Source organism: Penicillium subrubescens (genome assembly GCF_028828155.1).
Source record: "Penicillium subrubescens strain IBT 31985 chromosome Unknown utg000011l_segment0_segment0, whole genome shotgun sequence".
In the NCBI taxonomy this organism is placed as follows: domain Eukaryota; kingdom Fungi; phylum Ascomycota; class Eurotiomycetes; order Eurotiales; family Aspergillaceae; genus Penicillium; species Penicillium subrubescens.
The window spans coordinates 1,011,640-1,038,496 of NW_026643161.1; the positions used below are offsets into that span (position 1 = coordinate 1,011,640).

The window sequence follows — 26,857 nt, forward strand, 5'->3', positions numbered from 1 at the left end:
GGATGTGATTCTCAATTGATCAACAACAAACGAACAACTTGGAATTCGCTTGACTGTGTCTTGCTGAGACAAAGGCCCTCTCCTTTACCAGTGAAAGCCGATAGTCACCTCCACTTGATTTGGTGTGCATCTGATGTCCCATCACGGGCCTGGATGCTGTACCTGACCCAGTCATAGGGCTCGCGGAGCCGCAAGACCAGACTGGCCGATTCTCATGGTGTCTCAGCCTGTCATTACTGACAGTCATAGCCTTACTGGAGGGATTCCCTTGATCAAAAACTCATTTCTTGATTGACCAATCGATCGTCTCTATCGAGTTTCACGATTTGTGGTGTCCTCACTGCGGGCTGTTTTCCCACTCAGCCTCACCAACCGGTGTCGTCACTTCCCGCGGACCCAGTCTGGATCGCTGGAACGCCTCCAGCCTTCGATTCCAATCCTGCATTCCGCACCTCGCCTTTGACTGCGCGCTGGACCACCTTTGATCGCCTTTATTCGTGCCAAGCGCACCTATTCTCTCTTTCCTATCGTACCATGCAGTCTGCGCCAGATGCAACTGAGGCCTCGATCCAAAATGATCGGCCAGGCACCCCACCCCGCCCACCTTATTCCCCGGTGACCCCAGTGTTCGCGCATCTCGACTTAGTCGCCTCTACCAACGCCACGATAGTTCCTCCCCCTTTATCACCTTCACCCACATCGCATGATCTCCCAGAACCTCTCCTGGGTTACCGACCACCCCCGCCCCCAGCAGCCCCGCCTGTCTTCAAACCAGAACCCCCACCAGTGCCTATCTCTGAGAGCGAGAATCCAGATGCTATCGCCCTACGGTCTGCGATATCTATCCTGCAAATGCAGAAGCAGCAGACTCTGCGCGATATTCGCAGTTTAGACCGTTTGAAAGAGGCCGCAGCGGCGGATCCGGAGGGCTTTGCGCACGATCTGGCAGCTGGGCGTTTGCGCACCGAGGATCGCGGGACGGTGATCCAGTTCTCGGAAGACGATGTCATGGACACGGAAGAAGACCAGATGGAAGGCGATAAGAAATCAAAAACGGACGGCGCATCCACATCAAAGTTTGGCCGTATACCAACGCCACAGAATGTGGTGCGAATGCCGCCGATAAATTGGGCCAAGTACCAAATCATGGGCGACTCGCTGGATCGCATGCATGAGGAGCAGCTGCGAAGACCTACGCTCGGCGAACCCAGGAGAGAACCGGCTCCGGAATACCTGTTGGCTTCGCCTTATCGTCCGCTTGTTGATCAGTTGGACACACCCGCACGGCTGGCCCGGCCAAGCAAGACCAAAAAGCCATGATTATGTTCCGAAGCGCTTTTTGGTTATGACCTTATACCTACCTTACGACGTGATGTACTTTACAATACGAAATGCACCTACTAGAGAAATCTTGGCAACAAGAATCAAAGTTTTGATTTTTCATTTGGATATCTAGATCTGGATACTGGCCTTATAGATGAGTATTGCTTGAGGCACACATGGTTTGGACCGTATATCTTGTGTCAGCCCTCCTTCTTAGAGTCTGTTAACCGTCCAGATAGCCCGATGTATTCCATCTGTCATTCAACTTCTTACATACGCGACCTTTGAATGTAAACAGACATGTCCCATCAGTAATACCAATTAATAGCGTGCCAGTAGCAACACTCTCGATAGATCTATATAGATCTATCTACTTGCGCCAGCCAGCATGACCGCCACCCCCTCCGAAGCCTCCTCCGAAGCCTCCTTTTCTTTCATCACCTCCTTTTCCTTCATCACCTCCTTTTCCTTCATCTCCTCCCTTTCCTTCATCTCCTCCCTTTCCTTCATCTCCTCCTCCACCACCCAGGCCTCCGCCAGCACCACCACCCTCTCCTCCACCTTCTCCCTCTCCTATTCCAAAGCCTCCTCCAGCTCCAGCACCGAATCCTCCTCCAGCTCCAGCACCGAGTCCTCCTCCGAATCCGCCGCCACCACCCAGACCGATACCACCATCCTTGCTATCAGCGCCTATCATGTAGTTCCAATTAGAGACAGGGATGTATGGGGAGACTAGAGATATAAGGGCTCACAAACCGGCTTCATTGGCTACAGGAGCCGCAATAGCAGCACCTCCCAAGCTGAGAACGGCGAAGAGGAAGTGCAAACGCATTTTGGTCAAGGGTTCAAGCTATCGAAGTCATTAGTTGAGCGAAAATCGAGGGAAGATCAATATAATTACCGAATGTGATATTAAATTGACTTATGAAGATGGATGCTGATGAGTTGAGAACAAGTATCGTGGAAACCACGCCCTTCTTATACTTCACCGATGGCTCTGGCCTCTCTTTGCAAAGCATGTATATATCCTGATTTCGGCTTAGAAATTCGGCGAACATGTTCGATGTAACTCGGAGGTGATCGGTGTAATAACCAGTCAAAGCCGTCTCCTTATAGACCGAAATTCTGATACAGGGGATGTATTTCGCCTGAATCCTTATATTGCTTTTTGTTAGCTACACGACTCAGTTCAATCATGAACGAGCTGCATTTACACAGTCTACGAAGCGCGCTTTGTCACCCTGTGTGAGGTTACACGGCCGCGTGGTGAATGGCGTGGAGGGACATGCATGGCTGCGAACTTCAGCCCTCGCTACTTTTTGCTAAGGGAATAGTCTTACTATTCGAAATTCAGTCAATTGATAGGGACTATTTAATTATCTGGTGAGCTATAGAAAATTTATAGCGATGAAAAGGTTGAGCAGGTATTAGCAAAGACAGCCAGTGTTGCGCGTCAGCAATGATCTTCCATCTTCTCGCCGGAGGGGGTTGTCCCGATTGCCAAGTTGACCATTTTACAGTGCTAATGAAAATGTATCAGCAATGTCCATGTAGCAGTAGGACAATTGAACGCGGCTTACATCGAATTGGCCCTGAAGGCCAAGTATTTCCCGGTCTGAAATCAATCTTTCTGTAACTGGATTGTTTGCTTTGGGTGAACCTACCCAGTGCGACTTTTGGACATGACAAATCCGTATGGCATGAATGTAGCTCCCTTCCGATCTAACAAATTCAAATCCTCGAACATCCTTCCAAGACTCGAAATCAATATAGACCTGCTTTCCTGGTATGCGATAACCGAATATCTTGTTTGGTTGATCCCGCTCCTTGGAGATAAACTCGATCCCGGCGATAAAGGTTTCACGATCAATCAAACGCTGACCGTATTCCTCAAACATGGAAATGCCGATCCGATTTATTGATTCCTTCGGGAAAAATGTCTGCTTTATGTGATTTTCCGTCGGTGCATAGTGCTTGCGAGAGCCCTTTTTAAAGGGGTTTAGCCCCCTCGTGTCTGCCCAAGACAATGTGTCTATAAGCCGTCGTACTTTCGCTGACTTCTGCCCCAGATCGCTAGCCCTGCTGGCCATATATCTATCCTTGAGCCATTCGAGCCGGTCCCACAGACGCATCCTGCATCGATGTATCTCACTTTTGTTGAGTCTGCTCCTCTTGGTCTTGTGATATGCTTGTCGCCAATCCCTACATAGGGGCTTGCCGATACTGGTCGAACCTTTTAAAAGGTGACTCAAAAAGTCACGCTCCCCACCATGATAAAACCTAGTCTTCCAGAACCGTTGACTGTGAAATACCGGGGACGCAGCTCGCGAAGCTTGACGTAGACACAGGAAGTCCACTGTGGGCAGATGGATCGATACTTGCTCAAGAAGCTCGAGTGGAAGACATCTGAAGATATCACTCGGGTTGCTCCAAGGAGAGATTTCAATTTTGGGGGTTTGCAAGCTCATACTTGTAGGCTGTTCCAAACTTCTAAATATCGGCTCCTTGAGTGGGTCAGGGGCATCCTCGTGGCGACGATCTAAACGCAAAATTTGTCAGTATCAATCTCAACATAAATTTCTAATAAAGATGAACATACAACACTTAGAATAGTAGAGTTGTCTAAGATGTTGGAAAGGGACATCCGAAACCGCCTCCAAGATTTTCTCGAGATCAAGCTCTTCGACGTTTATGGATCGCAGGATGGCTATCCAACACCTTTCATGGAAGACAAAAAGTCCTCGCAAGTTAGTACACCTTTCGAATGGCAACAACTTTAACCTTAGCAAATGTTTTCTTGGAAAGGGCAGATTATCGTTCAATGTGTTATGAGTGTTAGGGGAATGAAGCCAGTTTTCTGTTTCCGCCGAATTCCCAACTCCAGATAAATAGACCTTTCCCCCGCGTGCGAATGAATAGACTGTTTTTATCCATTAATCATGGGTCAGATCAGGCGTGTTGTCTAGGCAGGAGGTACTCACCTGCTCGCCACTCGGCCCGCCAGGGTGTAATCCATGATTTCCCTGTCCACAATTTATGATCGATTTTCGTACCACAGAGTCGACAGAATGCCATTTTTGGAGTTCAAAGAGGAATACTCTGCTCTAGGCCGAACGGATAAGAATGCAGGTGCTGCGACAGAGGAGAGAACAGTATTTTGGGCATAGGAATATACTGTAGAACAGCAGTAAAGTGTACTAGTCACAATTACATCAACAAATTTGGCGTCATAAGATTCTCCCTTGAGAAAAGTAGAAAATAATCTCGAGCTTATAGTTTAATAACATCTCCTCATCAAAATAATGATCATATAACGTTGTGGAAATAGCCGAAATTTCTTCACTACTAGAATAGTTATCCACGCTATTGATTGGTCAAAACAGTGCGCCATGTTTTAAACAAACAACTAATATTTGAGGACAATGATATTGGAGAATTTATCAAGACAACAAAAACGCCTATCGGTAATTGACTACTGATTCTTTTCAATCTTGGATCTCAGCCGTGCGGGAGCCTCGTGTCATCGGCTTCCTAGCCTAGCATCCCGTAAAGATCAAGTTTATGAATAAGGCTTATTCTACATATGATATAAAATTTTGCACATGAGTTTTTCAGACTACAGAAATAGTAACTTATAGTAAATCCCGCCCCTATGGTTCTACTCAGCTCGCACAAGGCACCGAGATCTATACCAAATCACACTAAAGACTAGGACGAATTCACTTTGAATAGGATTCTAATTATTCTGCATTCAAAACACCCACAATAAAGGGAGACATCTAGCCAGATCCAATTACTAACATGCTGGATACTAAATTAAGGACATCTGATGTTGAAAAGCAATAACTAGTACATCTAACTTTCACGCACCGCCTGTGTCTGTCAAAGTCACGTGACCTTGACTGTATGTCGTCGGCTTGACACGGACACTGCGCTACCCGGGTATTTTGACTCAGTCTTTGATGTTTTTGTTGAAGGTCTCTAGGATTGCATCGAGATTGGATATGACACCACTAGGTAGGGAATATGGAAGTCGCAGGGCCTCCGGCGCCTCGTTGGTTGGCCAGCAGCTGGCCCAAGCGTCGGAATCGAGGAATGTATGCAGTACCTACAATGTCTTTCCCATAGGTGATTTATTCATTGTACAATATTAATACATAAATTGAGCATAAACTGTGTTCAGAAAGATTTCCAATCAATTTATGTTCGAAATCAAGGATTTGGGTGAATGTTTCGGCAACAAATATCCAAATCTAGTAATCCGTTGCCGTTCACGGGATTGGATGCATCCGAAAGCGGCCAACTGGTCAGCGCCTGATCAGTCAGCTGGATAGTTCGTACAGCAAGATCGACATGCTCACTTATGCATGCATGCATGAACTAGTCACATCGCGATGTTTATGAGCGGGGTATATCCTTGGAATGGCGAGCTGAACTATTAATAATAGGCATGTTAAACAGATGGTCGAGAAGTGAACATGAACTCGAAGAACTCGATCGAGTTCGAGTTCGAGTTGAGGTCTTCTCTTTTAACGTTACTTGACTGAAATTTCAGGTCAAGCGACAAGATGTCGGCGACTATGTTGTCAATTTTCTCTGTCTTTCTTCTAATTTGTGCTGCATTCGCTGCTTCAATCACACCGCCATCTCAGGATCCCTGGTATGAGCAGCCCAGCAATATCAGTGACTATGTTGCTGGGGAGATGATCCGCTCTCGATCAGTTCCACCTGAACTGGAATCATTTCTAGCGCTACCTTTGAATGTCTCTGTAAAGGCTGTTTATCAGTATCTTTTTCGGACAACAGACAGCCTTGGCGACGCAGTTGCTTCGGCAGTGACGCTGATCGAGCCGTACAACTCGGATCCATCCAAACTAGTCGGATACCAGGCATTCTATGACAGTGCCAATGTCGATTGCAGTCCTTCTTATACTCTGCGGGCGGATCATGAGAATCTAGGATCTTTCGCGTCCGGGTTGAATGTTTCACAAGACGTACCGTTTGTGAGTTTACAAGTCGCCGCTCGCTTCGAGCAGAAGCTAACAAAGTACTAGATTGCGGCAGCCCTCAATCTCGGTTGGTGGGTATTCACCACAGATTATGAAGGGCTGAACGCCGAGTTCACGGTTGGCCTTCAGTCTGGTCATGCAGTTCTGGATTCGACTCGAGTTGTTCTTGACGAAGGTCCATCTGTTGGATTATCACGCAATCCCCGTTATGCGCTTTGGGGGTACTCTGGGGGTGCACTTGCATCTATATGGGCCGCTGAGCTCCAATCATCATATGCACCGGAACTGAATTATGCTGGTGTGGCGGTTGGAGGAACAACACCTAACACCACTTCAGTGCTCCAGACCATCAACACCGGATCCCACGCTGGTCTTGCTTTCTCGGCGACATATGGGCAATCAAAAGCATTCCCAAATCTTACCAACTGGTTGAGTGAAAGCTTGGTTCCATCAAAGTCGGCCCAGTTCTATTCGATTGCCAGCGGCTGTCTGTCACAGGCCACCTCTCAGGGTAGCGGCCAAGATTTTTTCACCTACTTCAAGAACGGGGAGGCATCCTTCAATGAAGACGTACCTCGGTCAATCCACAAGTGGTCAGGCCAGATGGGGCTGCACGGTACTCCAACCGCGCCCATGTTTGTTTATAAATCAACTGGGGATGAGATCAGCCCCGTGGAAGATACGGATGACCTTGTTAAGAAGTATTGTGGCGCAGGCGCTCGTATTGAATACCACCGAGACCTTGTGGGAACTCATGAGACTGAAGCGATTTCTGGTTCGGCGAGTGCCTTGGAGTGGATATCAGATCGTTTGAAAGGGAAAGCAGTTGAAAGCGGCTGCAGCACAAAAAATGTGTTACTGTCTTCCCTCAGTGCTGAGACTGTGGCACTGCTGGGAGAAGAGTTGTTTGCTCTTCTTCAAGCGGTTCTTGGTGGGATGCTATGAGACGCGTTGTGACGAAGACATGAACTTTCGTCAAGGCCATTCAGCTAGATAATACACTTTCGGCTTCTGATATTTCATATCATATTAGTATATCAAGTATATACAAATTGTAGTACACAGGAATTCTCCGGCCGTTAGGTCTCTGAAGTTTGCCTGCCTCCATGCGACCCATTGTCGTATCCAGACCCAGGAACCGATAGATTCAGTCTGCAGGCACCATTTGGGGACCAATGATCTTCTATAGAGATGGTGGAAATCTCACAACTTTGCCTTGTATGATTTCTCCCACTTTTCAACCTCCTTGAGACCCTCTGCCCGCAGCTCCTCATTCCGGTCTTCCACCTTGTCCCGCCATGCCAGATTTCCAGCATGATCGTCCAGTCCGTTAAGAACACGAGAGTACATTTCCTCCTTCATAGTGCCGTAAATTCCAGTAGCTGCCTTGTTAAGCAACTTGCGATCACGAATTAGTCCAACAGCCTCATCCAAGCCACCAACCGCATCAACAATTCCCGCCTTCAGCGAGGCATGCCCGCCAAACCGGTGCGCCTCGAGGACCACACTCCGGAATGTGGTCGGGGTCAGCTTCTCAGTGAAAATAGACATCATGGGCGTTTGGAGAGGAACACCAAATTCAAGCTCATTGACACACAAGAAGCCCTTATCAGGGTTCTGAATACGATAATCGTGATACATAGCCAGCATAAAGCCACCGGCAAAGGCGTGGCCATTCAGAAGGCACACCGTGGGCATGGGGTATCTGAAATACGAGGTTAGCGGCTATTCTCGCCCGTGTTCGGTCATGCATTATGAGTCTTGGAATACGTACGTTAGGAATCGCCGGAACAAACGCCACAGCCACTTGTCCAAGAATCCCTCTGTGCTGGTTGCCAGATCCAAGTCAAGACCATTGCTGTAGAACTTGGGAATACCGCTAGTCGTCACCACGACGCCCTTAGGGTAGCGGTGCTCAATGATGTCCAGTGCCAAAATGAAAGCATCGATGAACGTCGGAGTCAGTCGGTTATCTTTCGGGGATGTGAAAGTCAGGACATAGATGTTTTCCTCCTCTTTGCCCTGTTTGGTGCACACGATGGTGCCACCTGTCGAGGTGATCGGAACGGAGAAGAGAGTGGCCATGGTTCTGTCAAGCTGTAGATTTCTTAACTCTATCTCTTGCTGAAACGTTGCTTTATAGACTCTGGCCGTTTTATCACGCTGGGTTGAATTGTAATCAGACCTCGGCAGACATCACATGCCATTCGGTCCGGGGCCACTCCCGAAAATGATGACATAATCTAGCACATCTCGCATAAGTATGAATTTAAGCTGGTTGAATTATGTTTTCTACCAATGTATTAGATAAAAGTATTATATACTACTAAGCTTGCATACACCTACTTGTGAACTTGTATAACCGTCTAACTTCGTGGTCGACAGGTTAGTAATGATAGCTCCGGGACATACTAGACCTGGCCTGTAACACGACGGCAGGCTGCAACAAAGCACCCGCTCCTTTCACACACCTCCAAGTTCAAATTTTGACAAACGGAGATACTAACGACAGACATCTAGAGCCACATATACTGGTACAGTTTCTGGTATATAGTAATTTTGGGGAGACAATAAGGTTAGGAAATGACGGGAAAGGGATATATATTTTCGGTGTCGTGTAGAGCTGCCTGGATAGATTAGGTGTTACTAACCCGGGGCTCTGCTGTATTCCATGAAATGATGAATGAAACAGGTTTCGTAGTACTAAAATCCTTTTAGATTGATATTAAACCTTTTACCAAACACCTCTATAGCTTCTCTATAGCGAGTGCCAAGAACAGTTGATTAAGAAAAGGCACTTAGGATGTATCCCCATGGACGGGCAGACTATCGCGAAGGCCACACGTTGAGCAGAAAATGTGTAGATAATAGATCGTAAAATAACCAGAGCAGCTATATAAAGGGGCCTTTCCAAAATAGCTAGACCGAGAAATAATACAAGGGACCACCCTGAGAACCAGTGTGATAGGACCTACGACTGCTTGGATGTACATCACAGACCAAAGACTCGCGGCGAATCCAAAACTTAGCTTTCATGGATCCACAAAGAGCCAGTGATGATACCAAAAAATTTGGATGACATAAATAGCATATGCAAGGAAGCATGCAGCAACAAACCAGAGAGGTTAGAAGGGAGAGTATACTACCTCACAAAGTCTCCGAGAAAGTCTCCGCTTATCCTTGTCGCGACTTTATATACTTGAACGACAACCATTACTCACTAATATCTAGCAACTACAACATCACTTCCAAGGTTCCTTCTCATTTCATAACTATGGCTCTTATTGCATTCCCCGAACACACCAAAACCCTCATTCTCTCAACAAGCCATACATACAACTACGTCCACATTCCCCCAACAAACCCAACCAAAGCAACAATCCTATTCCTCCACGGATTCCCATCATCAAGCTATGACTGGCGCCACCAAATCTCCTTCTTCCCACTCCACGGCTACGGCATCCTAGTACCAGATCTCCTCGGTTACGGCGGGACCAGCAAGCCAACTTCAGCCGAGGAATACAAAGCCAAGAACATGGCCGCAGAGATAATTGAGATCTTGGATCATGAGAGACTGATAAAGATACATGCTGTATCTCACGATACAGGAACTATTCTTCTTTCTCGACTCGCGAACTATTTTCCGGAGAGGCTTTTGTCATGCACATTCCTAGAGGTGCCGTACTCGAAACCAGGGGAGCACTTTGATCTTGATGCTGTGAATGCTATGACGAAGAAGGTTCATGGGAAGGAGAGGTTTGGGTATTTGAAGTTTTTCGTTAGTGATTGTGCGGGGGATATATTGGATCAGTATGTAAGTTATCCTGATACATTTTTTTTATGTACCGGACTCGATTCATTGCTTATACGACGTGTAGAGCGAGTCCTTTTTTACGCTCTTCTATCCTAGAGATGCATCACTTTGGAATGATCATCTCGGCCCTGAAGGGGCTATGGATTCGTGGCTTTTAGATGACCGCCGAGCCCCAATGGCGTCGTACATCACAGACGAGGAAAGAGTTGTTCACCAGAGAATCATGCAAGGGCATCATGGCCCGCCACTGAACTGGTATCGCGTGCTGGTGAATAACCTGAACAATGAGGATGAGATAGAAACGAAACTATGCCCCTGGATCTCCTGTCCGACCGTTATGCTCTTTTCAAGCCAAATGACGGGTGTTTTTCCTGATGATGCTGCCGAGTCAATGGGGATTCTGGGTCCCTCGCTGTTCAAATGCGTTAGTACGCCTGGCCATTGGCTGCAACTAGAAGCAAGGGACGAAGTCAATGCTATCCTCAAGGAATTTTTTGAGAAGTATGGCGATGAGGCTTAGTTCTGAAAGCATTGTGTTGGGCTAAGGAGGGCGAGGGAGGTAATGATCAAAGTTTTAGGCTAGGAGGCTTCATTCGCTCCACTCAGCATCTCATTTACTGAATTTTAGACTCTGTTCATGAATCATGAACAAATACAACTATTCATGAATAGATACAACTTCCAAGGCACATAAAAGTAAAAAGCATCAATTTCGATCCGATCAACCAACAACAGGTGTCCCCGACTCCTCCTTAAGCTTCCCCTCCACCCTCCTCATTCCTCTTCAACTTACGCTCCCTAACAGCCTCTCTCTCCGCAACATCACCATACCCCCCCTCAGGACTTCTCCCAATCTTCTCTCCAAGAAGACGATCATGCTCAGCCCTCTTCTGATCCATATTCGCCGCCAAATCTCTCTCTTCCCCGAACCCCGGATGTCCAGGCCCAGCAGCACTACCAACAGGTCCAGCGTGAGCACCAGCCTGCGCCCGCTGCATCCCCATACCTTTTCGTGAGACTATGTCAGCAATGTATCCCTCAGCGGGTTGCTGCTCGACTCCGTATTCTAGGTCGGTGTCGGGACGTTTTTGCATATGTTCTCGTTCTTGGTGGTGTTGTGCTTCTAGGTGGGCGCGGGCGTCGTCGTTGGAGGGCTTGGAGCTGGGGCCTCGGGTGATTGAGGTTGTTGGGTCGCCGTATTGGCGTGTTGGAGGGGCTGGGGTGCATTGCTCGGATGGTGTTTGGGAGATTGGGTTGGAAGATTGGGTGTAGGTAGCTTCCTTGGGAGGTTGGGCGGGTTGAGCGGTTTGGCTGCGAGTTTTCATTTTGATGGTTAAGGTTGATGGTGAATGGAGGACCCGAGATATGTGTGCAAGTAATATCTGTATGGAAGATTATGAGTTACTCGGAAGAAGTTGGAAGTACGATGGTCGGTGTCAATGATAATGTTAGCGTGGTACTTTCACCCCTTCTTCATGACTAATACCCTCTCCAACCGCCTTCCGAATAGGGATTAGGGCAATACCATATGTTTCAAACCCTTCCACCTAGCCACCTAGCCACCTACCTTCCTACCTACCTACCTACCATGGAGACTAATCACGAAAGATCCGATCATACCCCCCAGGCCCCCCAGGCCCCTCATACCCCCTAGCCATAAAGCTAGTCGTGATCAGCGCATCGCAGCGCGTACACTGCGCGCTCAGGGGCTTACCTATAGCCAAATTGCATCAAAACTGGGCATTACCCAGCGTCAGGTCCAAAAGGCTTGCACTGATGAGAGGCCTACACCACGTAAGGCCCCTGGCCGAGGTCGAAAGCTATCAGAAGAACAGCTTGATGAGATAATCGAGTTTATCTCATCTTCGAAAGAGACACGACGGATGCCGTACTCTAGGGTTATAGAAGAACTACAACTCCCTATTAGTTCTGTCACCTTACGAAGGGCCTTAGCTAGACGTGGATATCATCGATGTAAGGCCCTTCGAAAGCCTCCTTTGTCCGACCGTACACGAGCACTGCGTCTAATCTGGGCGCTAGAGCACGTTAATTAGACGCGTGAGCAGTGGGAAAAGATATTATGGACTGATGAGACCTGGGTTACATCGGTCTATCATCGACGGATCTATGTTACGCGTCGGGCTGGTGAGGAATTTGATGATACTTGTATACGAGAGCGAATTTCTCGTGCACCTGGCTGGATGTTTTGGGGCTCATTCTATAATAATAAGAAAGGCCCTTGTCTATTTTGGGAGAAGGAATGGGGCACTATTACTGCTGCTCGATATACAGAGCGAATTGTGCCTCTTATCGACGGTATGGTTTCGCTGGCTCGCAATCATTTAGATCAACATCTAATTGTAATGCAAGACGGCGCACCATCTCATCGAAATCTCTTAACTATTGAGGAGCTTCACGATCGTGGGATATACCCTATCGACTGGCCACCGTATTCGCCAGATCTTAATCCAATTGAGAAGGTTTGGGATTGGATAAAAGATTGGATCGGTGATCGATATTTGAAAGACTATGATCGTAAGCTATCTTATGATCAGCTACGCGAGGCTGTGCGAGCTGCTTGGGATGCGATTCCTACAAGCTTTTTAGACCAGCAGATTGATCTGATGCAGAAGCGCTGCCAGGCTGTTATCGACGCGCAGGGGGGTCATACACCTTACTAGGCGGTAATATATTGTATTATAGTGGTTTAATTACGTGAAGTCGTAATAAAAGGGTGGCAGAATATTAGTCATGAAGTAGGGGTGGAAGTACCACGCTAACATTATCATTGACACCGACCATCGTATATAGTTCTCGGAGCAGGAAGCTCTGATATGCTTTGCCTGATGGCCGGATGACGTCAGGGTCTACAACCGGCTTTCTCCAGCGAACATCATGGATGGAAGGATCGAATAAAAAATTTCATGTGGTTTCAACTGAGGAGTATCATGAGAGAAAAATATTATGCGCCAGCGCCAACTGTGATGCTTCCTGTAAATGCGAATTGACTCCAACCCATCCCGTCCCCGCTCGGTGACCGATCATTCATCGTTCTCGCCGGGCATGCCAATAGACACCTTCTTAAGCTCCAGATCTTTCTTAAGCTCTTGAATGCGGCGACCCATCTTGTTGCGTAGAATTTGATTTTGCACCTTCTGCCACTGTGCAGTTTCAGTTTGAATGAGAGTTTCAAGTTCGGCAATCTCCTCCCGATGCTGCTGGAGCTGGCGCTGCTGCTCCAGCTGTTCTTCATCGAGATCATCTTCTGGGATATCGTCGTCCTCGTCGGAGACTTCCTCTTCACCTGAAGAATCACCTCCACCTTCTGTCGGCGCGGCTGGTGTAGATGCGGTTGCCGCTTGCACTGCCTCTGTAACAGCTGCTGCTGCGTCGTCATCTCCAGCAGCCAGCGCGGCTTCCATCTCGGCAGCCAGGTCATCCTCAAAGTCATCCATCATCTCATCCACCTCACCCTCAGCATCCTGCTCTTCATCGTATTCTTCATCGTAATCCTCCTGCACGAATCCTTCGGCACGGTTCAGGGCTGCACCGTCCACCAGGTCAAACCTAGGAGGGAAAAGGGACTGTTCATCCTGTGCAACCAAATCCTCGACGGCTTTCTCAACTTGTTCGATGGTGCGCGTGCTGACGCGATCACGGAAACGTCGCTTTCGGACATATCGCAAAGGTGGCGCTAGACCATGGGGGTATTGTAACGTCTTGGCGTCGGCAGACTCCAGCTCTGGTGGAATAGGATAATCGAGCGCTTCTTGGTCGCTTGTGACGGTACCCAGTACCAAGAGCATTTGGCAAATGTCCGCAGATTTATACCAACCCCGACGATCCCAACTCTTCATGCCTTCGATAATGCAGGGCAAATCAACCAAGCATGCCGCATACTGCTTGTTCCGAACCTTGAAAATGGCGCGTCTTCCCTCGCGATTAAGCGGTTTGAACGAGAATTCGGACTTGTCGAATTTCCGCTCCTCAATAGCCTGCCGCAGGTAATCGCAGTCCTCACCTGGTAGCATTCGTAAGATAAACTGTTCCTCGATGGATGGATCCATCTCCGTATCTGATGCCTCCGAGTCGTACCCGACACCGACAGGCCGGTTGGGAACATGGCCCTTGTTTTTGATGCGGATCGACTTGAGCTTGGAGGCGTTCAACTTGAGCCGCTTCGGACCTGGCTGGGCGACTGCGGGTTCAGGCGGCGCTGCATTCTCGGCTGGCCGTTTCTTCGATGATGCCTTCTTCTTCTTTGGTTTCTCTTCGGATGGCTCGGGTGGTGGCTGTAGTTTGCGACCGATTTTCAGGGTAAGCTTTGGTGGTGCAGCTGGTGCAGTTTCAACAGGCGCAGGCACCGCTGGCGGCGGTGCGGGCTTCTTGCCGAATTTGAGCTTCAGGGTCGGGCCCTTGGGCTCAGACATGACGCGAGCGGATCGACCAGTGGTTGGCGATTGCGAGTGTAGTGTATTCGGCGCGAGATAAGGGTGGCAAGGTGAGGTGTCTGTCGGGTGTTGATGGGAAGGAGGTGGTTAAGGCTGCCAGGACCAGGACGCGCTTGGCTTGAGGACTTCTGCGGCCAGCGGACGGCCACTGCGCAGCTGGGTGTTGAAATACGGTATAGGTCCGGCAGAATATTGTCTTCGATGGGGGCTCAGCGAGGTATTTAGATTGGTACAATATGGCATAGCCTGCAAATGACGGTAGAAAAAGATATGCCACAAAATTCTGGGCTAATCCTTCTGGTTAGCAACTAATCCTTTGGAGAGCCAGGCCTGATTTAGTTCATTCTTGAGTATGTCAACATTGGACGTGGTAAGTATAAGAGGCGGAACAGAAGGCGGTAGACCGGCTAACTGTATTTGGATTACACAAGATGATCAACTGCTGCAGAGCTTCCACCATTCATCCGTCAACAGCCAACAGACGAGTCACCTATTTACTCTAGTCTCGTGCTTTGTGTACGAATCTCTCCTCTCACCTTGACCTCGCATCTTCGTCTCGATATTTCAACTCTCTTGAGCAACCCTTCGCTTACTTTCGATCGCTACTACCTCACTCTGCACACCTCACACACGGCCAGCTACATTGGCCGCAATGTCAGGCCACAACCTCCATAATGCCCTCCTACGACCTCCAATCATCCAAATTCTCCGCGCTCAAGGATTCCATTCTACGCGCCCATCAGTCCTAGAGTCACTCTCTGAATTAACGGGACGATATCTCATGATCCTGGCCTCCGCAACAGCTGCGCACGCCGCCAACGCGCATCCCGAAGATCCATCTCCAGTCCTCGAAGACGTCTACCAAGCTCTCCAAGATGCCGGCGCACTACGACCGCAATTAAGAGAATGGGAGGAGGAATGGGCTGGAGAAGAAGATCTGCGTGGCCTCGAGTCACTGCTTGGATGGATCACGGGACCTGTCCACCGTGAGATTCGGCGCATTGCAGGCTTTGTCCCGAGTGAAGGAGATATGGTGGATTCGGACGCGATTGAGAAAGAAGACTTCCTGACAGCGTTGAAGAAGAAGCACAGTAAGACTGGTGAAGAATCTCGATACGCGGGGACAGTCTTGGGCAAGAGCGCGGATGAGCACCCAGTTATTCTTGAAGGTGGTGCACCGAGTATCCGAGAATGGGGCACGCAAATACGATCTCGGGCTCCTGTGAGTCCCGGTGCGAGTGATACTTCGGGTGTTAGTAGCGCCCCAAGTCACCTATCGGAAGAAGATCGCATGGAAGTGTGAAAGGCGGAGCCTGCACCAACCGTATACCCTCAACATTACCCTTCGGCCTGAAATCAACGCCCGAGACATTTTTTGTATCTGCGTCCTGGGCAATCCTTTGGGATATTTCTTGGTCAAAGTGTCATTCCTGATATCATGCAGAGAAGGTCCTGTCAGAGTCTGCCCCGATCTTCCCAATTCAATAACCCTTGGTGAAACCTCGGGCGCTTCTACATGGCCAGCAAAAGCAGCAGATCAAGGATGACCGAGTCATTTGGCATCGCATACCACCAAAGCCCTTCCGACCATGTGTCAATGCAGCTTTCTGCTCCACCACAGCTAGATAGCGAGGGTTTCCTCCCCTACTGGTGGTAATTGACCTACTTCTGGGATGCTCACAATTGTTCAGCAACCAGAAGCATAATCGCCCGGCCTAATCTTGAGACTTTGAAAGTCAAATATCACGAGACTAGCTTGATGTACAATTCAATTGTTTCCACCGGCCTGATCAAAGAGATTTGAGAAAATTTTGATGATGTATCAAGAGAAAACCACGGTGATGATCAAGATCAAACAGTATGAGCCAACATTTCAACTAAAACGTACCTTGATGGTATCAGATAGAGCCCTGCAATTATCTATCAATAAGCCTCGGCAATGATGGTAAGCAAAGATGGATTAGTCCTGAAAATGGCATCTTCATAGCTCAAGAATGACTGATTTATTGACGGGGTATACTGAGGCAACATACCAGGAAGGCGGTGAGGTTATAATCTAAATCGGAGGAATAATCTTCCGTACCGGGTGCATGGCCTAGCGGTCTCGTGCTCGGTACTGTCGGAGTATGCACTAGACGAGCGTTGCTGCGTTCTGTCCCTGCAAACCCTTGCAAAAATCTTTGGAACCACATTCGTTCGCTTCACAGCGGAAACATTTTTTTCCATTTTTTTTGTATGGAACTTCTGAGAAACTGGTTGGAACTTGGGAATATATATCACGTGACCTATTGCTTCTGTAAATCTCATCGAGAGATCTTGATCTATCATTAACTATTATAATTATTGTGTCATTGGTTCAAGAGGACTATGTACTGGGTAATATGTCGGGTATTGCCATTTCCACACTACACCTTTTTTCTGGTTGGTCCCTACTGGTAGGAAGTATCAGGTATACCTGCATAGGGCAATTGCAAGCGCTTTCTATCAACCCAGGACACGATAGAGTAGATCTACCCCAGACTAACTCTGGAAAATAACCTAAGAACCAACAATTTCTGCAAATCACACGATCTCAACGCCAATACTATTTTCGCTAGATGTCAAAACTAGTCAAAAAGGACCCAATCTCAGCTCGGCAAAACCCCGAAATGCGTGGCTGAAGTGGTTCCCAGTGGAGTCAACCCCGGAATCCCCCGCCCCCAAAGTGGACAACAGTCTGGGGAGTTTTCTTTCCAATGCGACGAAGACAACTAAACCCTCCAGTTTCGTCAAGATCCAACGGATCAAAATGATTCCAAAGAGAATCTTCATCACAAATCTCTTCAACTCTGTTGTATATCAAGCCTCGACGAAACTCTAAGCCTTCCCGCGCCACCCGACTTGGCCGGCGATTCGGCCGTGTTCCCAGGACACGCCCAGCCCGACTCCTCCAGTCAAAAGCTCGGAACTTTGCATCGGCAGTTGGCCAGACCAAGCGAGGTATCCGGTGGAACCTGGGTGGATCGGGTCATCTTCGGCCCTCTTGTCATCACTTATCATCACCAATCTAGTCTGGACTCGGCTCCCCTACCTATCAAACGGTCTCCGAGTCCCCAACAACTACTCCTGTCCCGGCAAAACCCCGTACTATAACTACCGGAAGAACCGCCACCCCCCATCGTGATGCACAGATTCGACAAGGCATACGCCTTGATGGACCTATCGTAGCTACAGCAAATATAACATTTCTCCACTGCGCGCCCTTGTGTGGCCGAAAAGTCCGATGGATGACCTTCTTGAGCCCTAGTATCTCCACGAATTCACGTCTTTCCCCAGTATGTCCCACTGGTTGAGTCAATCCCGGCCCCATAGTGCCCATACCCCGGAGACCACCGGTCCCCGAGCCTGGCACACGCGGGGTTTGGGGGGAGAACCCCTGATGTCCTTATCTTGGACTCTCCTCGCTCTTCCTGGATCAGTTTTGACTCTCATCCTTTGATCACGGTTTCTGATATTTGTCAAAATGTCGTCGACTGAGCATGATATTCCCGGCGGAACGCCCGCAAAGTCTTCGTCAGACTATGTCGAGGAGAAAGATATTGCCGTTAATGTCGATCCGACCAGGTTTCTGTCCGACTCGCACAAGGCGTACTTGATTGAACGGCATGGAACACTGGATCTTGATCCTATTCCTAGCATGGACCCGGCTGATCCATACAACTGGGCACTGTGGAAGGTAAGCAATACAAAGACACCGGTATGCAAGGACGTTTACTGACTCGATTCACCATTTCTAGAAAACCACCAACCTAGCCCTGGTTGCCTTCCACGCCTGCATGGGCACATTTACCGCCGCAGCTATCATCTGCGCCTACGAGGATATCTCGCTTGATCTGGGTGTCTCCATCCAGCGCGTTAGCTATCTGACCTCATTGCAAATCGCCATTCTTGGAGGTGCCCCTTTACTATGGAAGCCCCTCTCCCACAGATTTGGACGACGCCCGATTTTCCTCTTGTCTCTTATCCTGAGCTGTGTCTGTAACATTGGCTGTGCGAAGAGCCCCGACTACGCCTCCATGGCGGCTTGCCGTGCGTTGGTGGCTTTCTTCATTTCACCGGCTATGGCTATTGGAAGTGGTGTTGTTACGGAGACTTTCTTCCGCCATGAGCGTGCGAAGTATATGGGAATGTGGACTATTATGGTTACTCTTGGTGTGCCAATTGGTCCGTTCATTTTTGGATTCGTGGCTCAGCGTGTTGATTATCGTTGGATTTACTGGGTTCTGGCAATTGTGAGTTTGGCCCTCTGCACTCATCTTGTCTATTATAAAAATATTTACTGACTTTTTTTCACAGACCAACGGTATCCAGGCCATTCTTTACCTCTTCTTCGGTCCCGAGACTCGCTACATTGGCGCCGACGTCGAGTCTGAATCTTCCGCCTTCAAGCGCGAATACATGTCCCTGCGCCGCATCGACCCTACCCCAATCAAGGCATCCGAATTCGTTCACCCCTTGACTCTATTCACAAACATCCCCGTCCTCCTCGCTACGATCGCCTACTCGATGGTCTTCCTCTTCTCCTCCGTCCTGAACTCCGTCGAGGTCCCTCAACTCCTGCAAAGCAAATTCGAGCTCAACGCCCAACAACTCGGTCTCCAATTCCTGGGCCTGATTGTCGGCTCTCTCCTCGGCGAACAGCTCGGTGGCTTCATGTCTGATATGTGGATGAACGCTCGTGCTAGGAAGATCGGGCACAAGCCCGCCCCCGAATACCGGCTGTGGCTGAGCTATATCGGATTCCTGCTAAGCATTGCTGGTATGATTGTCTTCCTCGTGTGCACGGAGCAAGCTACCCCGGGCCAGTGGAATGTTAAGCCTGTTGTGGGAACTGGTATTGCTGCGTTTGGCAACCAAGTCGTCACTACTGTTATGACGACTTATGCTGTCGATACGTATCCCCAGGATGCGGGTAGTGTGGGTGTTTTTATTAACTTTGTGCGATCAACTTGGGGATTCATTGGACCTTTCTGGTAAGTCGAGATTGCGAGATGAATTGGGGAGAATTCTGGCTAATTACTGATTTAGGTTCACCTCTATGTTTGAGAGTGTTGGTATCGCTAAGAGCTCTGGTATTGTTGTTGCCCTGATCATGGGCTGCAGCTTCTTCCCTACTGTGTACCTGCAGTGGCAGGGAAAGCGGCTGTACAGCCGTGGTTCGGACATGCTGTGATATTCTCACATTTGTGGAAGATTTGAGCGTAGCTTGCACGTGGACATAAATACCCTTCAACAATATAGTACATAGAACACTTTTGGATTACTTAGACAGGAGCATTGAAACTGGTATTCCTTATTTTTTTTTTTTTGCCAAATCGCGTGATTGAATACATACCACCAATACAATGTATACCCAATTTTTCTATCCAACAGAGTTAAATGAATATCATCCCGTGGCTATGCCCATTCCCATCGCCAAGTCCACCTGTCTTGGCCATCAGTGACATCAGAGACAACCTCCCGCCCATCCCCAATCCCCAACTTTCTCCAACACCCCGCGCCTCACCAATTCCCAAGTTTCCACCATCATGGTATACGCATTCACCCTCCCAACCACCTCCCCCTCTCCTTTCAAACATACATCTACTCCCCCACCCACCCCTCCCTCCCCCAATCCGCTTCAACAGCCCGCCACGCCCTCCGCCTCGCCCTAAAAGCTCACAAACGGCTACCCCGCGGCCCACGACAAGACGCCCACCTTCCAACTGTCCTATCCGCTCTAAACGAATACATACCCTACCTATTCGCAATCTCTCACGGTCTCTCGGCCCAATATATCCAGAATGACCCCTCAATTTATGCCAGTGGGATAGGCGCTGGAGAGAGGATTGAAGTATCGCTTCGCGCTGAGATCGAGACTGCGTGGAAACCTACGCTGTCCGCTGGTAGTGGGATTAATATACACGCGTCGACGACCGGGCCGGGTGCGAAATCTATCCGGCCGCGTGGCGGTCGTGTCTCTGGTCAGGGCATTGATTTTGAAATTGCGTTTACGTTGACGACGCTGGGATACGTGCTCAGTCGACTTGCGCGTGCGGGAGTACTGGAATCGCTTTACGCACCAACGACACAATCCCAGGAACAACGTACAGCTGCTGTACAAAACGCGACGCGGAATTTGCTTCAGGCTAGCTCGGTTCATGCACTACTCGCCTCGTCGCCTGCATTCTCGGCTGCAACGACGGCGACGGTTCCTGATATCGATGCGAGTACGCAATCGGCCTTGTCGGCGCTTGCGCTGTCTGAAGCTACGTTGCTAGCTGTCCTTAAGGACGATGCTTACGTGACTGCGTGTATTCAGGCGCGCAACCCAAATGATCGCGAGTGGATGGTGCGGGCACCTGAGATTCCGAAAGTTCGCGCCTTGTTATTTGCGAGATTGTGCGTTCGCGCTGCGGAGTATGCTGAGCAAGCTGCGGCGGGGTTGAGTGCTGTTGGATCCGGGGCTGGGAGGACAGGACGTGTGGATGAGGAGGTTACTCGATATGCGGGTGTTCTTGGACGAGTGGCTCGTGCTCGGGCGTGTCGATTCTTTGGTATTGATGCTGAGTTGGCTGGGAAGGCTGGTGAGGGTATTGCGTGGTTGAGGGCTGCGCGGACGGCGTTGGGTTTACGTGGAACCGCGGGATCGTCTTCGTCTGGTCAAGATGAAGGTAGTGGGACATCTAGTAAAGGCGGTTTCTCGCGATTGAAGCGGGAATGGGCTGAAAGGAGGGAGGAGAAGAAAATTGGTAAAGATGCCGGTGGAGGTCGAGGTGATAAAGGTGTCCTTGACGCAGGCGATGATGCAGGTCGTGACGAGGAGGGTCGAGTGATTACCATGTTGGAGACAAATTGGGTGAAGATGAATGATACTGTAAGTCTTGATTTCCGAGATCAGTCTGACATGCCTTGATACTGATGTGAAACAGATCAATACGCAAGTAATTCCTGCGTCGGCGCCATTGCTGGCTAATCTCCCATCTGGTCGAGATATTCACACGCCGCCTGCGCCGTATCAGCCGGCCTACCTGGATGAGGATCAATTGGTTCGGATGCGGGCTCCACCGGATGAGAGTGTGAATATGCGCTTTGGGAGTGACCCGGATGATAGCGAGGAGGAAGCTGTCCCCGTTGGTGGTCCGGTAGCACCTGGTGCATTCCCTGATCGGAGTCAGACAGCTTCGAATGTGTACTATTGATGTGATACCCGAGGACGGCGAGAAATATGAACAGCATCACTGCAATACATAGTTAGACTCAAGCCAAGTAGATGTAAGAAACAAGCTCAGACATTGACCGCATGCTTAACCGTCCCCTCTGTGCTTGCGACTTTCATTATTATCCTTGATAAGATTGATAAGAAGAGCAGATATTCTTAACGAAAATGAAATTGACCAGGCAATGATATCTTATATGTACAATACAACAGAGAGAAAAACCACTTTCTCCAACGCTTCATCTTTTCCCAGGCAAAGCCGAGCCAGGAGACCTCAAGATCCCCGCAAAATGGCCACAACCCTAGCGTACAGCATTGAGAACGACGATATCCGGAGCGCAAATAGCCACTGGACTCCAATTCACAGACTCATGCTTCCAACTCTGGCAGACAGACACTCTGCAGCGATCCAGACTCTACAAAAGGTCACCCGGTATCAATCCGCCCCCAACATTGAATTGAATCCCCAATTCGTCCATCCTCTCTCCCACGGAATGACGATAACCGTTTAAGAAGACTTGTTGGCCTCGCCAAAGTAGTTCTTCTCCTGGAAGAGATAACCCTTAACCTTGCGCTCCTTGAGCAACTCGAAGTATTTCTCTGCAGGTATCAATCGTCAGCACATCATTCATTCAATCTTCCATTATTCCCCCAAACACCAATCTAGCCGGCCCAATCGCCCGAGCCAATCAATCCCCAGACTCCAAGCTTTCCCTTCCTCCCAAATTCAATCTCCACTCCAACCCGGGGACAATTCTCACCTCGCAGCACACCACACTTCTCAAGATGATTAACACCCTCACGAGCATAGCACTTGCCCAATTCCTCACCAACCAGACGAGCCATCATACTGCGCACCCACTGCTCACGGATAATCGCGTCACGGGCATTGTGCACGGCGACATTGTCTTCGAAGTCGACGCCCTCGTAGGTCGGTGCCACGGTGGGCTTTTTGGCGAGGAATGCGGCGGACTCTGGGGTGGGCATTGTGGAAAGATCCTTCGAGGATAGAGAGTATGAGTTGGATGGAGGGCTTGACGGGTGTGGTCGCGGCCGGGGAGAGAGTGAAAGTGCGCGATTGAAGCCGGTGAGGGTTCCGATTTGAAGGTGCCGGGTGTAGGAGGTCGGATTGAATGTGGTTTGGTGGTTGTGATTGAGGTGGTTATGATTGGTTGTGGGAGGTGGGCGGTGGAGGGGGGAAGTTGGGGGTGCGAGAGGGACCATGTGTGCCGGAATGGATTGGCTGTCACGTGATTATTTAGATTGGATGCTTTCGGAGTAGAGGGAATACTTCAGAGAGACAAGGATTTGAAGAATAAGAGGAGTGTTTGGATAGTCTCGAAACTCAAGAGTAATATTGGCATCCATAAAATATGCAACTCCAGTCTCAAACACCGAAAACCCCCCAATGAATGCGATTCCCAAATTCCCAATCCAATGTACAAACAACCATACAGGACGCCATGCCAGTTTTGAGTCCGTATGATACAACATAGGGTCGTCTAAGAATGTGTCGGGTCCGTAGAAACATGAAGGCATAATAAGACAAGAAACAAATTCAACATCCAAAGCAGGGTAAAAAGCAGCAAAGGGCTCAGCCATCCACAGCAGACGACCACTCCATTAGTCTTTCTTCCCAAACGCCCACTCACGAGCAGAACCAAGTCGATCAGAAATCCACTCCCACTTCGACCGATTATGCTTACTGCTAATAGCCCGGTAATTGTAAATTTCAGCCCAACAGTCTCGACCAAAGTTGCACCCGGCCATATTGACCACAAAGTCATGATCTTCCTCTTGATAATGCACGGCGGGATCATTCCCATCGCCACAAGCACCAGGCGGGAAGGCATTGATCTTGCGCTGGGGCAAGAAACCCACTCCACTGCGGACCCAGGCTTGACTTTGATAGATATATTCCAAAGCATCCTGCTCCTTGTGTTCCCACTGCATGTGCATTTGTTCGTACATGACGGGATCCCACCATGCATCGATCAAGCGTTCTGTCCAGATAGATCGACGCAGGAAGAATGAGCCTAGATTGAAGCCAGAACAATCTTGACTGAGAAGTAAGGAAAGGGAGTCCGGGTTGCCGTCGCCTTCGAGGGCACGACCGAGGTCATCGAGGAAGAACTCTGGAAGAGGATGTGTCATGTTGAGGGGGTTGTACTCGTTGATGTCGCGGTAGACATGCGAGTCGAGGTCATTGAAGAGATGGCTCTGTAGAGAAGTGCCGTATTCCATGATCCAGGTGTTGAGGTCCAACCACCAGAACCATTCCGCGTGGGGATACTTGCGCATGACTTCTCGAATCACGTCGCCTTTCTCCCAGCTCTCGCGCCATTCGTGCGAATATCGCTTTTGGGCCAACATGTTGGCAATTTCGAGTTGATAACCCCAGCGCTTGACGTATTGTTGTTTATTCCAGATGCTATTGCGCTCGATGGCCCATTCGCGCGCACCTTTCCATTCCATAACGCCGCCTTCCACGTTTGATCCCAGGATAATCACGAATTTGGGACCTCCACCTAGCGGTGACCGTCGATATAACTGAACGATTGCTGTAACATATCCCTCGTTAGTCTTCCACGTTTCACCCTGCGCCAGTCATGTCTACATCAACCACTTACTCGACCACAAAAACAGATATCCAATCCACAGCAAGAACAACCCAAACACCACCCTCGTCCTCCCCCGTCTGAATACCATCTTCAACGTGGCCAAAGGCCCACATCCACCGGGACCACCAGCATGCAACTGCCCACGCCCATAAACATCCTTATCGACATATCCCTGCCTAGACGCCTGACCACGAAAGCTCGGCAACCGCGCCGAGATCTTGCGCTTCTGCCGCGAGAAAAACCCGCTATTCCGCGTCGAGAAGGAAGGATACTTGCGCACCTCGTCGCTCTTGGCCTTCGCCGCGGCCCATGAGATGCCGTTCGGGGCCAGTGTTGCTTGTGAATGGCCGCCCGGAGTCGAGGCGCCGCTGCCGGGGGTTAACCCCGGGCTGGACCACCCTCCGCCCGGGTGGGGAGAGGGTGATCGCGACAGGGACATGGGGTGGCGATCGGCGGGCAGGGGTGAGATGAGCGATGCCCTGTCGAGGTACTTGCAGTATAGTTGCGTTGGAAGGTTGTTCAATCGGTAGGATGCGCGACGTAGAAGATATTGGGTAGGTAAACGGCCGGTGTAAGGCGACCACGACCGAAACGTGGGAGGGAAGGGGTTTGAGCCGGCGAAGCGAGATTAAATGAGCCCTGCGTAGACCCGCGACGCATTAAGATGAAAGTGAAATTGCGGATGGATCCATTCATCGGCTTATCTGGCCGAGCACAGACCCACGAAGGGGGGTTATCCCGTCGCAGATTGAAGGTTTGGGAAGGTCGTGGTGGTGATGCCGCAAGCAGAAAGTCGGTAACCTTCTAGGCGAATGATGGACCACCGGTTACTTGCCAGCGAAACCATGTATGGGATGATACATCTGTACAAGGATATAATTCATTTTGATTCGCTTTGCTAGTCTACTTGTTGGTCAATTAACTCACACCACCTACCAAGGTCATAGAGCACCTCGGGAGATCGACTGTACACCTCGTCTCCGATCTGTATACTTCGCAAACCGATCTACATCAACCCACTTCTACGACGTACCTACCTACTTATCACCGCATCCGGACAAAGCCCATTGTAGAGCTCTCCACATGGCTGAACAGATTGTACTACCTCAGACTCACACCCCACGATGCAATATGCAATTCATGATGCAATTCCTGCTGTCAATCTATTTCCAGAGCGGAGAGACAAGGCAAATGACGCCAAATCAGAAGCAGAAAACAGATGCAAATATGCAGGAAACCCAGCCCAACCCCGATCTCCGATCCCCGATCTCGAATTACAATCCCGATTCCGATTCCGATTCCGATTCCGATCCAGAAACATCTATTAACTATCGTCCTCACTCGGCTTCCTTCATGCGGCTCGGCCGGACAGACAACCGGTTAGTACTGTCCGACTTGCCTACGAGCGCTTGGCGCACCACGAACCCAGCCTCATATTCGGGCCGGGGCTGTGCGCTCTCGCCATGGTAGAACTCGCATCGGAGTTGCAAAAACTCCCCGTTGTCTTTATGCTTGTAGATGGTGATGATATCACCCGTGTAGAGCTTGCCGAACTGCAGACCCTCTGGCCCACCCTTGCGTAGCTCCGTGCCGTTGACCCAGATGCATTTGCGTGTTTTTGTGGAAAGCACGGCCATCACGCCAGGGACTTGCGTCCAATCTTGGCCTTCAGCGATCCGACGTTCAAGTCCCGGGGCCCAAAAGGTGATTTCGATTGCGTAGGCGGGAATACGCACGTCCAAGTTGTCGGGATAACGAATTGTTGCGTCGGGTCCACGGCCCCACGAGGTCATCCGGCCGTCTAGGCGGAGATTCAGTTCAAAAATTGATCCGGGGATGCTCTTTAATCTTCCCAGAAGTTTGGGCGGCTTGGTAAACTCGGTAACCGGCATAGCGGTAGGAATTCCAGGCGCGTCAGGCTGTTGGTGGACGATAGGATCCGACGGCTCCTCCTCGGCTGAACGTAGTTGCTCCAAGATGGCCTGGCCAGTTTGGGCATCCAAGGTGGTCGCAAAGTCTACATCGTAGTCCGCCCCCCAGGCAATTCTGGGGGATGGGTGGATTGCGGGCGACTGACTGGCGCACTGCTGTCGGAACGCTCGCTGGCGGTTTCTGGCAACTCCAAGTCGATACGGCGTGAGAGCTTGGGCGCCTTGGGTGTCGTCTCATTGGCACTGGATGTAGGCGCAATCACCTCACGTGGGGTGCTCCCTGCTTTTACAAACTCCGTGGGTACTATGATTTGTCCAGGGCTGGTCTGTCGGGTCGAAATGTGGTTAACCAGGCCGGTCTGTGCAGGGAATAGAGGGAGCGAGGAGTTCATGTTCAGTCGTCTAACGAGGTTCTCTGCGCCCATCAGGCTGGGGGCCGTGCTGCCAAAGGGGTGTTCTGGGAGAGATATG

The 26,857-nt window shown here is 49.7% G+C and overlaps 13 protein-coding genes across 13 annotated transcripts; 7 read left to right on the plus strand and 6 right to left on the minus strand.

Moving 5' to 3' along the window:
* Positions 1-534: 534 nt before the first annotated feature.
* N7473_012727 (uncharacterized protein) lies at positions 535-1,320 on the plus strand (the record flags this gene model as incomplete). The annotated part of the gene is made up of 1 exon (XM_057158666.1): positions 535-1,320. One exon carries the CDS (start codon positions 535-537, stop codon positions 1,318-1,320), a length of 786 nt encoding a protein of 261 aa, XP_057002620.1.
* A 391-nt stretch (positions 1,321-1,711) lies between these two features.
* On the plus strand, positions 1,712-2,059 carry N7473_012728 (uncharacterized protein; the record flags this gene model as incomplete). Its single annotated transcript, XM_057158667.1, has 1 exon — positions 1,712-2,059. One exon carries the CDS (start codon positions 1,712-1,714, stop codon positions 2,057-2,059), a length of 348 nt encoding a protein of 115 aa, XP_057002621.1.
* A 3,832-nt stretch (positions 2,060-5,891) lies between these two features.
* On the plus strand, positions 5,892-7,277 carry N7473_012729 (uncharacterized protein; the record flags this gene model as incomplete). Its single annotated transcript, XM_057158668.1, has 2 exons — positions 5,892-6,326; positions 6,378-7,277. 2 exons carry the CDS (start codon positions 5,892-5,894, stop codon positions 7,275-7,277), a joined length of 1,335 nt encoding a protein of 444 aa, XP_057002622.1.
* Positions 7,278-7,535: 258 nt separating this feature from the next.
* N7473_012730 (enoyl-CoA hydratase/isomerase family protein) lies at positions 7,536-8,417 on the minus strand (the record flags this gene model as incomplete). Its single annotated transcript, XM_057158669.1, has 2 exons — positions 7,536-8,037; positions 8,107-8,417. The coding sequence occupies 2 exons, from the start codon at positions 8,415-8,417 to the stop codon at positions 7,536-7,538; spliced, it is 813 nt and encodes a 270-aa protein (XP_057002623.1).
* Positions 8,418-9,606: 1,189 nt separating this feature from the next.
* N7473_012731 (uncharacterized protein) lies at positions 9,607-10,666 on the plus strand (the record flags this gene model as incomplete). Its single annotated transcript, XM_057158670.1, has 2 exons — positions 9,607-10,146; positions 10,211-10,666. 2 exons carry the CDS (start codon positions 9,607-9,609, stop codon positions 10,664-10,666), a joined length of 996 nt encoding a protein of 331 aa, XP_057002624.1.
* Positions 10,667-10,898: 232 nt separating this feature from the next.
* Positions 10,899-11,471, minus strand: N7473_012732 (uncharacterized protein; the record flags this gene model as incomplete). The annotated part of the gene is made up of 1 exon (XM_057158671.1): positions 10,899-11,471. One exon carries the CDS (start codon positions 11,469-11,471, stop codon positions 10,899-10,901), a length of 573 nt encoding a protein of 190 aa, XP_057002625.1.
* Positions 11,472-13,187: 1,716 nt separating this feature from the next.
* On the minus strand, positions 13,188-14,576 carry N7473_012733 (transcription initiation factor TFIID subunit 7 family protein; the record flags this gene model as incomplete). The annotated part of the gene is made up of 1 exon (XM_057158672.1): positions 13,188-14,576. The coding sequence occupies one exon, from the start codon at positions 14,574-14,576 to the stop codon at positions 13,188-13,190; it is 1,389 nt and encodes a 462-aa protein (XP_057002626.1).
* A 673-nt stretch (positions 14,577-15,249) lies between these two features.
* Positions 15,250-15,900, plus strand: N7473_012734 (Bromodomain associated domain protein; the record flags this gene model as incomplete). The annotated part of the gene is made up of 1 exon (XM_057158673.1): positions 15,250-15,900. One exon carries the CDS (start codon positions 15,250-15,252, stop codon positions 15,898-15,900), a length of 651 nt encoding a protein of 216 aa, XP_057002627.1.
* A 1,637-nt stretch (positions 15,901-17,537) lies between these two features.
* Positions 17,538-21,989, plus strand: N7473_012735 (pH-signaling protein PalC). Its single transcript, XM_057158674.1, has 6 exons — positions 17,538-18,312; positions 18,374-18,868; positions 18,933-19,609; positions 19,665-19,805; positions 20,154-21,492; positions 21,548-21,989. The coding sequence occupies exons 1-6, from the start codon at positions 18,100-18,102 to the stop codon at positions 21,815-21,817; spliced, it is 3,135 nt and encodes a 1,044-aa protein (XP_057002628.1). The 5' UTR covers positions 17,538-18,099; the 3' UTR covers positions 21,818-21,989.
* A 135-nt stretch (positions 21,990-22,124) lies between these two features.
* N7473_012736 (uncharacterized protein) lies at positions 22,125-22,346 on the plus strand (the record flags this gene model as incomplete). The annotated part of the gene is made up of 1 exon (XM_057158675.1): positions 22,125-22,346. One exon carries the CDS (start codon positions 22,125-22,127, stop codon positions 22,344-22,346), a length of 222 nt encoding a protein of 73 aa, XP_057002629.1.
* N7473_012737 (putative NADH-ubiquinone oxidoreductase 12 kda subunit) lies at positions 22,343-23,058 on the minus strand (the record flags this gene model as incomplete). Its single annotated transcript, XM_057158676.1, has 2 exons — positions 22,343-22,434; positions 22,596-23,058. The coding sequence occupies 2 exons, from the start codon at positions 23,056-23,058 to the stop codon at positions 22,343-22,345; spliced, it is 555 nt and encodes a 184-aa protein (XP_057002630.1).
* Positions 23,059-23,457: 399 nt separating this feature from the next.
* Positions 23,458-25,229, minus strand: N7473_012738 (putative alpha-1,6-mannosyltransferase subunit; the record flags this gene model as incomplete). The annotated part of the gene is made up of 2 exons (XM_057158677.1): positions 24,465-25,229; positions 23,458-24,395 (listed from the first exon to the last, which is right to left on the minus strand). The coding sequence occupies exons 1-2, from the start codon at positions 24,892-24,894 to the stop codon at positions 23,458-23,460; spliced, it is 1,368 nt and encodes a 455-aa protein (XP_057002631.1). The 5' UTR covers positions 24,895-25,229.
* A 563-nt stretch (positions 25,230-25,792) lies between these two features.
* On the minus strand, positions 25,793-26,811 carry N7473_012739 (uncharacterized protein; the record flags this gene model as incomplete). Its single annotated transcript, XM_057158678.1, has 2 exons — positions 25,793-26,472; positions 26,541-26,811. 2 exons carry the CDS (start codon positions 26,809-26,811, stop codon positions 25,793-25,795), a joined length of 951 nt encoding a protein of 316 aa, XP_057002632.1.
* Between the last annotated feature and the right edge of the window lie 46 nt (positions 26,812-26,857).